General features: G+C 48.0%; 1 protein-coding gene and 1 long non-coding RNA gene across 3 annotated transcripts in view; one reads left to right on the top strand and one right to left on the bottom strand.

The window, feature by feature from the left end:
- Window positions 1–12,108, top strand: part of LOC135896262 (protein turtle-like) — a 594,776-nt gene that overhangs the window by 368,182 nt on the left and 214,486 nt on the right. For both annotated transcript variants that reach the window (XM_070537869.1, XM_065424615.2), the window contains one exon: window positions 6,816–7,106. In XM_070537869.1, the coding sequence (XP_070393970.1) occupies window positions 6,816–7,106 (291 nt within the window). The remainder of the gene's footprint in view (window positions 1–6,815; window positions 7,107–12,108) is intronic.
- Window positions 1–12,108, bottom strand: part of LOC139059432 (uncharacterized) — a 350,104-nt gene that overhangs the window by 96,202 nt on the left and 241,794 nt on the right. The window lies entirely within an intron of this gene.

Raw genomic sequence — 12,108 nt, forward strand, 5'->3', positions numbered from 1 at the left:
TAAGCCAACCTGACTTCGAAAAAGAATGTTTTTGAAATTCACTTGGCACCTGTTCTATCCTTAGCAGGCCAGGTGTAAATGATTATCGGCAATGAAAGAAAAAGGAAAACTTGAGGCTCTTGGGTAAATATTAACATATATGTATGCCGTTTCCGGAATAAGCTTAGTTGGAACTTGACGCTTGTGGTGCATATTTTGAGTGATCTCATGTCGTTGTCTCTTTCGTGCCATTGCATCTGTTATACCTATACCAATTAGCCCAAGCATCAGTAATGATGCCAGAGTATATATTTTGAGTTATAATATATGCTTTTGTGTATACATGGTATTTACTGAGGCTGGCTCTTAGTAAACAATGCAAAGTTCTTGGGAGCATGGCGCGGGATGCGCGAGAAGGCCTCACTTATGCTTAGGTATTTTAGTTTAGTACGCGCGGACAGTACTTTTGCTTAGGTTTTGTAGTCTCGGAATTCTCCAGTAATCTGTAGGCATTGTTTGGTCTGTAAGGCGCCAGGTGGTGAGCTCGTTCAGTTGCATCGGCCTGCCAAAAGTCGCTCATGATGCGCGAGCTCCGAGTTTATTGACTAGCGGTGACATGACCCTTGTGTTTGCCTAAGCATTCTTCTATACAAGCAGTCACAGCGTAACAGAAGCCAGGAACACTTCTAAAGCGCCAAAGCAAAACTGCCGAGCATGGAGCAAGTAGTCTTTTCTTGCCCGCTCGTACGAGCCAACTTTGGGCTTTATCGTGCGTTAACCCGAAATTCCACGTAGGCTTCTTCTCGCACACTTTCCTCCTCTTATTAAATGTCCATACGGGCTGCCGTAAAGTTACCGTCGACTGCAAGGAAACAGCTATCTGCAGCACGTGGCCACGGCTGAAGAACCTTCGTCAGTTCATTGCATAGGCTTTCGTCTTGAGTTCCACCGCGCTCATATTTCCTTCCGCTCCTGATAAATAATAAGTCGAGCGGGGCTGTAGGCAACGCTGTGCCGGCCCGTGCCGAGCTCCTCCTCCATATTGCCGTCTTGCATCTGCAGCCGGCAGCTTAAGAGCTCCCGTCTCCTCTCAGGAGCAAAGCTTATTTTTTTCACGCCACGCTTTCATCGCGCAGTTACGGACAGCAGATGGAACGTCCGTTCATTTCCAAGGCGTAAAGCTTTGCAGTCGATGGCTCCTTTTCTTCGCAGAAGCTTCGTTTCCGTGCAGCTAGCTTCAATGCAAAAGCTAATTTCTTCCCATAGTGCTGAATGCCTTTTTTAATTTCTTTTGTAATTTAGTATGCTTCGAAAATAATTACTGAATTACATGAAAACGTGCTTAACACTAAGTCGTTGGACAAAACGTCACAATAGTTCGCTTCCAGCGTTGTTGACGCAGTTCAGGTAACCGGTAATCCGCTGCTACGTGGTATCCCAATTCCGTGCTCATGTGGCGTTACGTACATGGCCATGTTCCACAGGGTAGTGTTTTAAGCCCTTTATATTGTTCCGCATGTGCATCAGTTACTTTCCATCTTCTATAACACTAACCACCCATTTATTGGCTGCTGACTGCATAGTCTACCTTAATTAAAACCTGTAACGATGCTGTCCATCTTACTCTCCAGCAGACTCTGATCCTAATCTAAACTTGTTGCTCAACGTGGCAAATGATCGTAAACACAAACAGTAGAAGCAGATGACGTCCAGAAGCGAGCGATCACCTTCAACATTGAGCTACTTGCTTAAGCATAATCTTCTCGCAGTAACATCGCCTTGCAATTATATTGGCTTACACGACATCTAAGTTTTCCTGAACAAAACACATGGAAAGCACTTAGGCTAAGGCATAGCCTACACTAGAGTACCTAAACCTCAGCGTTATCATTGAGGCGCCTACCTTGACACGAAAACAAGCTTACCAAACACCCGTTCGTAGACAACGAGAGTTCACATCGTCCATGTGATCTCATCCGCTTTAAGCCGATGTGATAAATTCTCTAGAACCTCTACAAAAGCATGAAACATGTTTGATCTCCCAAGATTATCACCGCGACGAAAGCCAGCGCTTGCTTATTTATTTCATGAACTAGCTTAGCGTAAGCAAGCAGATGCCAAGATCGAGCGTTGGGCTAGTTGGTACTGCAAAATTTTTGTATCCCAGCGCATTAGGCATGGACAAGAGAATGGACACAGACAATGCTGAATTATCAAGTGAATTTTTTTTTCTGAGAGAAGGTATAAGTGTGCCTTGCACCAGGAAGCAGGAAGAGACACCGAAGCGAGTGCACAAAAGTATACACGGAATAACCGCATGAAAAAAATAAAGAGAAAGTTGGAGGGTGATTCCACTTCTACTTGACGTCATCAAAGACAATGCCTTCCTTAGCGAGTTGTGGGTGAAAATGGTGCGGATTCAGTGCGCACGCCAATCTATCGTGTCACCCCTCTCGTGAGAGCAGTTGGATGAGCGTTGGACTGCTTAAAGCTTCTGACTGTACTTTCTTCGGAATTCGCCCACGTTTATAGACTGCCAATACTCACGCGAACGTACGGGTCATGTTTTTATACGGCACTACCTTCAGGATGGGCCCACACTTTTAGTCTGCTTTTACCCACCGAAATGGCTTTAGTCTGCTTTACCTTGGGGATCGGCAAACATCTTTCGTCTGCAATATCTCCAGGATCGGCCCACAAAACAGTCTAGAAACACACACACATCCAGTACGGAAAAAGTAGGAGTACCGCAATGAATACGACATTATCTTCGGAAGAACACGCGTTATACGAACATACTAACGTTGAGAAGAAAAAGCAGTATTTTCGCGAAACAATATCTCACAATTTTAATGCGATTAGCATTTTTATCCCATTTCTCCCACTTTGCGCTTTGTATAGTGTTTCTAGCCTTTCTGCTCCGTCGGTCTTTCTAATAAAAAATTATCCGACGATTACGATACCCCCTAATGCGAAATTTGAGGGCAGCTGTATACGTGTTTCCATTTCGCGATATGTTGAAGCAAAGAATTTGAGAGAGACATGTAGCAAAGTCGGTAATGGTCGAAAATCTGATCTGCGGATCAAGCGAGCCGGCGTTTATACATGACTCGTCAAAGGTTCCAGTGTGATCGCTGGTGCCGCATGGCTTCCAGAAAGTACTATACAATTCGCATAGCGCATACAATCAGATTAAGAAACAATCTCACACAATAACAACCAAAACAAGCGCGAATGAGACCGACCCAACAGAACCAAACAGGCGCGGGCGAGAGCTGTGGCGCGAGCAGACGATAGTACGAAACGAGCGGATCGGCTGAGACCAGACACGAGTGCGAATCGAGCCGTGAGGAGGGTCCGCATGATACCAGCATCGTGCGCGCACGTCACTGAAGGGGCCACTCTCATTGGTCTCCGCCGTTCGCGGCTCGCGTGATTCGTCTCCCACTCCGCGTTCGCCCTTTCATCTTTTGCTGTGCGCGTTCGCTCGGTGACGCCGCCCACGCATGCCACAGGACGTGTTCTTTTATATGCTCCCGCAGGGAGCATAGTTGCGCATAGGTCCGGTTTGTGATCCAGCTCTGCAGTGGAGCCACTCCTCGCGCGCGCAGGAGGCAAATGCCGCGCGGTGTTCCATTTGCTTTTTTGCCTGTTGGTCGTGAGCTACGTGCGGTAACTGTACGCAAGTGCTGAGCAATATGACACTTTTTAATGCAGGCCAAGCTCGAATGATTGACGTAGCTGTAGAGGTACCAACCCCCCGAAATTTTTAGTTCATGTGTACATATATACACGCACATATACGAACGCACGCACGAGTAGGACCCTCTCGATTCTTTGAAATAAAATCCTCGCTACGCCCGTGGCTCGAACAGCTTAAAAGTTCGCGGGCAAAAGCGCATTACCTTGCGACAAAAAGCGGTGCGATGTTTTTGAGCACGCATGTGATGTTTTCTCGCGGATGCCGAAGACAAGAAATGTTTTAAATGGTGTTTATAGAAAACGTCACGCACGTGTCGTAGACAATTCTGTGAGCACATTTTGGCTGCCGGAACGAGACGAATAATGGATGTTGCCAACAGAATGATCGTGCCTGCAATTATGTCAGTGACCGTTGACCGTCATTCATCACTAAACGTCGTTCACAGCAGCTGTACGTTTTCGATATGTGTGGTGCAGACACGTAAACTTAAACGCATTTGAAATGTGCACATCTTATGCAAAGCTTATTTTTGCTATTCATACCGCAAACTTAACAGCTGCTTCGTAGCAGCAAATCTGCAAGTGGAAAAAGATGCAAGATGCACGAGCTTCTAGATCAAATTTATTTCGTACAAGGGAATGGATGAGCAATGGCCAGTGGCAGCAGGAGATGCGTGCTGATTCTTGGAGCCTTTGGGGGGCTGAATTCAAAGCCACTGGAAAAGCGACAAGTTATTAAGAGTAACAACAGGTTATTTTTATTGGACCAGCGAATCACATACGATGACAAACGGGCAAAGTAATTATTCACACATTGCAGACACTTATGACAGCACATTTCTCTCTATCTCTTCATACTACTCAGGTTAATTTACTATAAAGCAGAGCTCATTAAACGTACAAAAATAATTTCACATTCCTCACGTCGACTAAGGCTGATCGAACAAGCAAGATATTGCGGGCGCTGAATGCTGAAGCTAACCCAACTGTCCTATAAGCGGGAGCGCACGGTGTTTTCGCTTACTAGAAAACAATGAACACCAGCACATCAATTGAATTTACATGGAATATCAGAACGCCGACAAAAAAAAAAGAAACGGAGCAGTGAAAAGCCATGGTGCAGCGGGCCAATTTCACCGGCTAGTATTTACTCTGTTCTGAACACACTTTTCTGGAGCCGCATAGTCAGAACAATCGCACAAGCAACAAAGTGAACTGAGCGAGTTGGTAAGTTAACATTCTTGGCGTATATGTGCAGCGCTACACAGACGTGTCGTCCTTTCTTTGTACCGCGTCTGTGTCGCGCTGCACATATACACCAAAAATTGCACAACTGAACAATCTCTCATGCCAGGCGTACGCATTTCAGCGTCTACAGGAGTGTTAATCGAGATGAATGCTGCTTTAGTTTACACAAGCCGAACTCACCTCAGTAAAGAAGGCGAACGGACGTCGCATATCATGGCCCATTTCGGAGCTGGCCGGTCTCCTCCGTCCGCACGGCACCGCGTAAAAAGCTTTGCCACTTTCCATGCGATTTGCGCAGTTTGGTGCGCTGCAACCCGTCACACTCCAATACAAGTGTCAAAATGATCTGCTTCGTAGTACTTCACCGAAGTCATTAACTTATTGTGCTCGAATACCGTACCTGCGACCAGGAGCCGATCGTTGCTACGCGCCCTCGATGGTCCGCTGATTGCAATTTCGATGGCACTGACAGAAACGAGTCGGCGCCGTGTCCGTAAAGTTGGCTTCGGAGCGCGCGATTGATCATTTGACGTCATTTTGCACCACGTGATCGCGTTCGGCAAATAGCAGTTCGAGCGGCGCCGAAAAGGTATGCGCAACTCTGCTCCCCGCGGGAGCATATACAGGAACACTAGGGCGCCTAAAAGCAGCGCTCTAAAAGAAACACTTGAAGAACTTCGGAACTAGTCGGTATCAAACCTTTGTCTCCAGTCACAGCAGGCCGATGTTTTTTTTTTTTTAATCGTTCGGCCACGATCCCGGGCTTAAAAAATGGCTATGGCTTAGCTAAGGTTAAGCCCAGGATGCGAAGCATACTAGCCTTTATTTTAACGCGACAGCGTTAAGGAGCTCGTGTCGCAGAAAAGCCGGTGTCGTCGGCGTCGGCTCAGGCGTGCGGCGCTTGCTCAGGCGCACATTTCGTTGTCGCGCCGAACGCTGCGTTGCTCGACGCTCACCGCGTCCGATGCGGGGCGCGTAGTCGCTGCGCCGTAGCAAAGCCACCTAGAAACAGTCTCTGTAGCACGCCGCAACCTTCGCTTCTCATTCCAACGAGCAGCTCTGTCTCCAGGAGGCATCTCACTTCGTGAGTGTCTAGCAGAGGCAAGCGCAGCTGCTTATATACCGCCGCGACGCCGCGAGCGACGGCGCGAGTTGGAGCCCCGTTTCTCCTCCGTCGTGACGTCACGGTGTCACGTGGTATTGAAGGCGACGCGGCCGCGCCTGAGGAGCTGGGTTGAGCTAGTAATACGCTTCGCATAAAACGAGGCCTGAAGTCTGAGCGTTGGCACGGGCGAGCGCGCTGACAATCCACGACGGTGCGGCGGGCACAGAGGGAAGTGCGAGAAAGAAACCCGGCTGCAGCACACGGCTCACACGTGACGCGTTTCGGCTCTTTCAAAACCTTCTATCAAATCTTCCCACGATAACATGTTACACTTTCACCTCGAATTACGTGTTCTCATCGCTTGTATATACAAAAAATATTAATATTTAATCTCTCATCATTTTCGCAAGTTACACGAATTTCATAATTACATAACATTAAGCGAATGTTTACCAATCGTCTCAATAATTATTCTACCCCCAAGATTACATGTGCACCACCACTTGAGACTAATCGTACTAACGACGATGAACATTTTCAAGGGATAGATTGTGCCTGAGTCTTTACTCACAATAAAATAAATTTACAGTAAAGGATTGTAAAGGCTAACGAGGGGCCAAATCCGTGAAACTTTCGTTGGGTTGTAACTTCTGTGTGGCTGACTGCTTCCTGTTGCACTCTTGCAATTGGGTGTAAATTTATTTATTTATTTATTTATTTATTTATTTATTTATTTATTTATTTATTTATTTATTTCATTGCGCTTTCTTCCAAAACTCAGACGTGCCACAGCTGAACCTCCGTTTGGGCAGTAAGCTTCGGCACCAGCACATCCAGGAGGGCAACGACGTGTTCCTCGAATGCGACATCCGGGCCAGCCCGTGGGTCACGGAAATCGGCTGGCGGTTCGAAGGCCGCGACCTGGCCACCAACACGTCGGCCGGGCTCATCGTCAGCAACCAATCATTGGTGCTGCAGAAAGTGAACCGCCTAGCGCGTGGCCGCTACACCTGCACCGCTACGAACGCAGAGGGCATTGGCGAGAGCAACCCCGTCAACCTGAGGGTCCGATGTGAGTACCTCACTTGTGCCACTCATTCTGATGCCGGCTATCAGAAGGTGCGAGCGCTGCGAGCCCGGAACTCATGGGTCCTTGTGAAAACACCCAGATGCAGTAGAGTACGACAAGCGAAAAAAAAATAACGATAAAAGAAACTGCCATAGTTGACTTGGTGAAAACGCAAGCCCTATTATGATGTTTGGAACCGGCTAGCCAGGGGGCGGGGGGTATTCAGCTAAGTGCACTCCTACAGAATACCTGACCTGTTGTGTGTCAGTTTTCGGGTCGCAAAAATGTCGCAGTTCCGCATTAAAGCGAAGCGTTGATAGCGATAGCAAAGTATTAGACAACTGCACAGTAAGGCACGTAGTTTTATCGGTGGTGTAAACTGCAGTAAACGTTCGATTAATAATTAAATTATTAAGCATGGTGTCACACACTCATAGGCAAACATGAACACGTTTCGCTTGATGACCGCGGACATTCGCAGTTACGACGCGAGTTTGATGAAGAGCGCCGGCCTAGGGAAGCGAGCGCTTCGGGCTGCCTCTATAGCTTCAGTACGCAACCCCTATACTTGAAATTAGGCAACCTTCAACACTAGGCGCGCGGGAAGATAGCGCCCGTGAAGCAATAGGCCATCTTAACTCGGTGAAATGTTGCACCCGCCGCTGATCACATCTAACAAGCCGCGCGTCGGCGGCGTATTCGCTCAGCCGTATACGCACAGCCAGCGCGGTCACAGTCAGACTAGAGAAGAAGCGCGTTTACCAGCCCCCTTCCCCTTATCGTGCGCTAAAGGTTAAACTTAGCTTGACAGAAACGTAAGGTCTACAGTGCGGCAGTGCGAGTGATATTAAGTCAGAAGCTTCGATGAAAGACTAGGGACGAAGGCGGAATCCACAGCCAAACGATAGAGTCGGTAGACAAGCCATTTTCGTGACGACTCTGTTGGTAAGCTTGATCTTCCGTTGCTTTAGTGCGAGTAAGCTGTCGGCACTCTTCGACGTACTTGGCTACTTCTAATACGGGCCAGAATTCGTAGGATTCTGGTTAAAATGGCAGTACTGTGTCCAACGTCCGTGATAACGTTTTTCATGCAACTGAACGAATGGCGAGAAGCCGGTGGTCGCTTGCTTGGCGGTGTTATCTGCGTATGCACGTCACAAACAATTTGTGAAACGTGTAGACTAGAAAAGGCAGAACTGTGTCTCAATTCGAATGGCTAAACGCGACGTATTTAGCAAGGATTTCTCCAGGAGTGCGGCTGAAGCGCTCTGTTAATTAACTAGTTAGTTCGCATTCAGTGAACGGCTGCCTACGCACTGCGAACGTAGGCAGCAGATTCCAGAAATAAAAACTGAGTGTTTCGCGATGTTTCAGCGTTCCTGTCGTACATTCTGCTGCAACGAAGAATATTGAGGCCAAATAACACGAATATCTGATTTGGTGGGTCACAAGCACTTCTAAACGTTATAAAACGAATTATGCATGTAGTGATGTCAAAATCTTTCTTGAGCGCCTTTTTAGCGGTTTCTTTTAGTGCTGGAAAGCGCGCAATGGCTACCGTCTACAAATCGGTGATCAATTGTTTCAGCACGCGGACACAGACCACTATTTGTGGACCACGATACAAAACAGCTCCTTTTCTGGAGCCATTTTCTGACTGAAAGGCTTGCTGAATGTAGCTTCAAAAAGGAAAATGTTCTGGACTCTGGAAGAATGATAATCTGACGGACACGCTTAAGTACTTCTGGGTAATAGCGTTCCAAGTAGAGTGCACGATAAAGGGGAATGGGAAACAATGGGTTCACCAGTGCAGCAGCAATTCCTTTTGCTGCAATTCCCGCTGTTTCGGACCGCTCCATGTCTTCTCTGCCCTTTTCGCTGTAAATAACTCGATTCTGCATCCGTAACAAGTGGTGGAGGTGCTGGACACGGGACGCCCTGCACAAGGCCTACAAGATCTTCGAAGAAGGAGACGCCTGGCTATACTACCACCAGAGTCAACAACCATGGCCGACGCCCAAGCAGGCCGGTCAACGAATACCACCGAAGAAGGCATCGTTCGAGTCAGCCAGAGACCAAAGCAACCCAGCTACCGGACGCCGAAACCACACATATTCTCAGGTAAAATAGTTGAAGACGTGGATGACTGGCTGATTCACTACGAAAGAGTAAGCCGACATAACAAGTGGGGTACCTCAGCGCAGCTTGTGAACGTTGCATTTTTTCTCGCCGGTGCCGCTTTACTTTTACTTTGGTTTGACAATCATGAACGCATGTTGACCACTTTGGAAACTTTTGTATGGGAATTGAACGCCTGCTTTGCCGACTCGAATTCCAAAAGGAATAAAGCGGAACAAACGCTTCCGCGCAGAGCCCAACCGCCTGGTGAAACGTGTGCGATGTATATTAAAGAAATATTGAACCTTTGCGGAACTGTAAGCGCGAATATGTCCGATGAAGGCAAAGTAAGACATCTGTTAAAAGGCATCGCTGAAGGCGTCTACAATTTTTTACCAAGGATAGAAAACCTGGACACTCTTTATGAATTTAGGCAGCAATGTCACGCGTTCGAAGCTCTGAAGACCTGAAGGATCTTGCCGAAGTTTGGGCGCTTGGACAACGTCACCATAGTTGCAAGTGTGGACGTCGCTGCCTGCGATGACATCGCCTCGATCGTGCGTCGAGTGGTTCAAGATGAGCTAGCACGACTTCAGGGAGTAGACGTTGGTTATTAGTGCGCCTTTGACGAGTGCGTTCCCAAACACCACCCTCGTCCCGAGAACATCGCGTCAAGCGCTGGCCGTCTTCTAAAGAACCACACTTAAATGACACGAGCTTTCGGTCTCTCCAGGCGAATCTGAGTCGCCGCCAGTGCCCACCAGTCCGTGGTGGCACTACGGAGCACTACCCAACACCACGACGTGTTCCAGCGGAATACCCGATGCCGTGGCAGGCTCCTGCGGATTCATTCTCGGGGCCACGCATACCTGCTCCATTTAATTTCGACCACGACCTACCTGTCTGCTACGCCTGCGGTTCCCGAGGGCATATTGCGCGCTTTTGTCGCCGCCGCCTGCAGCGAGCGCCACGTTTTTCGGCGTTACACAGCTCATGTGCACGAAGACGCGCCATTTGGAGTCCATCCTCTGTGGCAGCAGTGGTCGTGCCAATCGCGTGATGAGTTCCCTGTCTCCGAGCGCAGTATTACACTGCCGCTAACCCGGCTGCCCCGTTCGCCATCCGCGCACCGTTGTCGGTCGCCTTCCCCGCCACAGCTGGGAAACTAGCTGCTGCGGCCGGTGCGGTCGCGGGATAGTCAGACTCGCCCATTCCCCTGTCTGCTGTTATGCTGAAGAACGAGATGTGTTTGCGTGTGTTTAGACGGTGTAAATCCTACTGCTCTTGTCGACACGGGTGCCGCTATTTCTGTTATGAGCCTTCGCTTAAAGATAGTTTAGGACAGAAAGTTATGTTCGCGTGGGATCGCAAAGAAACCTTTCGTGTTGTTGGAGGTGAAATGTTGCGCCCTGTTTGTGTTTGTTCGGTTTGGGTTGCGACTTGAGGACAGAGTTTTAGAGCCGAGTTTACTGTATTGGTCCACGCAACTCATGATGCTATTTTAGGCATAGATTACTGGAGAGATTTTACTACGGAGCACGTTGCCAATCGCTATACTTGATGATTTGCAGACCGATCAAGCCGACGTGTTTTCGCTGTCTCCAGATGTTTTTCTGCCTAGTCGGACAGTCATGTTTGTACCCGTGAGTTCTTCAATTGTCCGGATAGGATCATACAGCGCTCTTGTAGAGCCAGATCATAACAACGCGATTAAGAAGGATGTGTTCGTCTCTCAGTCTATTGTTCAAGCCATCGGAGGGCGCGCCTTCTTGGACACAGTAAACGCTTCTACGGGGTCTATTACCCGGCCAGTCGGACTTAAATGGGCAACGTTTGAGGAGCAAGCCACAATTGATGCACGAACAGTTGCGGCGTCTTCAGACATCAGCCGGCCATTGCCCAACTATTCGGATGACCTGCGACGTAGGATAGGGAAGTCGTTGTCGTTTTCCGAGCAGGGTGTACTCCAACAAGTGCTCGCCTGCTACACGTTAGTATTCGATTTTACTCAACGTGAGCTTTCTCGGGTGTTGCCGGAATCCTGCATGCACCACGACATCAACACAGGGCAAGCGACTCCGATACGTCAGAAGCCCTATCGCGTATCTCCCACGGAAAAAAAAGTGATCGCCGAACATGTCGACGACATGCTGCAGAAAGACGTTATTCAGGAGCCTTGCAGTCCTTGGGCAGCTCCTATTATACTAGTGAGAAATAAAGACAACTCATGGAGATTTTTTGTCGGCTACCTCCGCCCGATTCCCGTCACAAAAAAAGACGTGTATCCTTTACAACGCATTGACCATGCTGTTGACTGCCTTCACTCCGTCTCGTACTTTTTGTCGGTTAACCTCCCGGCCGGGCTGCTCTGATGCTGCTGGGACGACCCTCTACCTTTCTCCGTCCAGCCCTCTCTCTCTTTTAATCCCAACTCCCTCACCCTACTGGCGCTGAGCCGTACTCCTACATGGGTTGCAGAAGATAGTGCTTGCCTTTCCTGTTTCCCCACAAGAAACACTTCTCTACCCTTTTCACTGTAAATAAATCCATTCTACAATCGTAACAATCACACACACACACACACACACACACACACACACACACACACACACACACGTATATATATATATATATATATATATATATATATATATATATATATATATATATATATATATATATATATATATTGTCATATAATAAGATGCCAACAAACACTGACACCAAGGACAACATAGGGGAAATTACTTGTGGTTAATAAATGCAATAAGGAAACGATAAACTAATGGAAATTAGAGTGGATGAAAAAACAACTTGCCGCAGTTGGGAACCGAACCCACAACCTTCGCATGTATGTGCATGGTTCGGTTCCCACCTGCGGCAAGTA

The sequence above is a fragment of the Dermacentor albipictus genome, chromosome 4 (genome assembly GCF_038994185.2).
Source record: "Dermacentor albipictus isolate Rhodes 1998 colony chromosome 4, USDA_Dalb.pri_finalv2, whole genome shotgun sequence".
NCBI lineage: Eukaryota > Metazoa > Arthropoda > Arachnida > Ixodida > Ixodidae > Dermacentor > Dermacentor albipictus.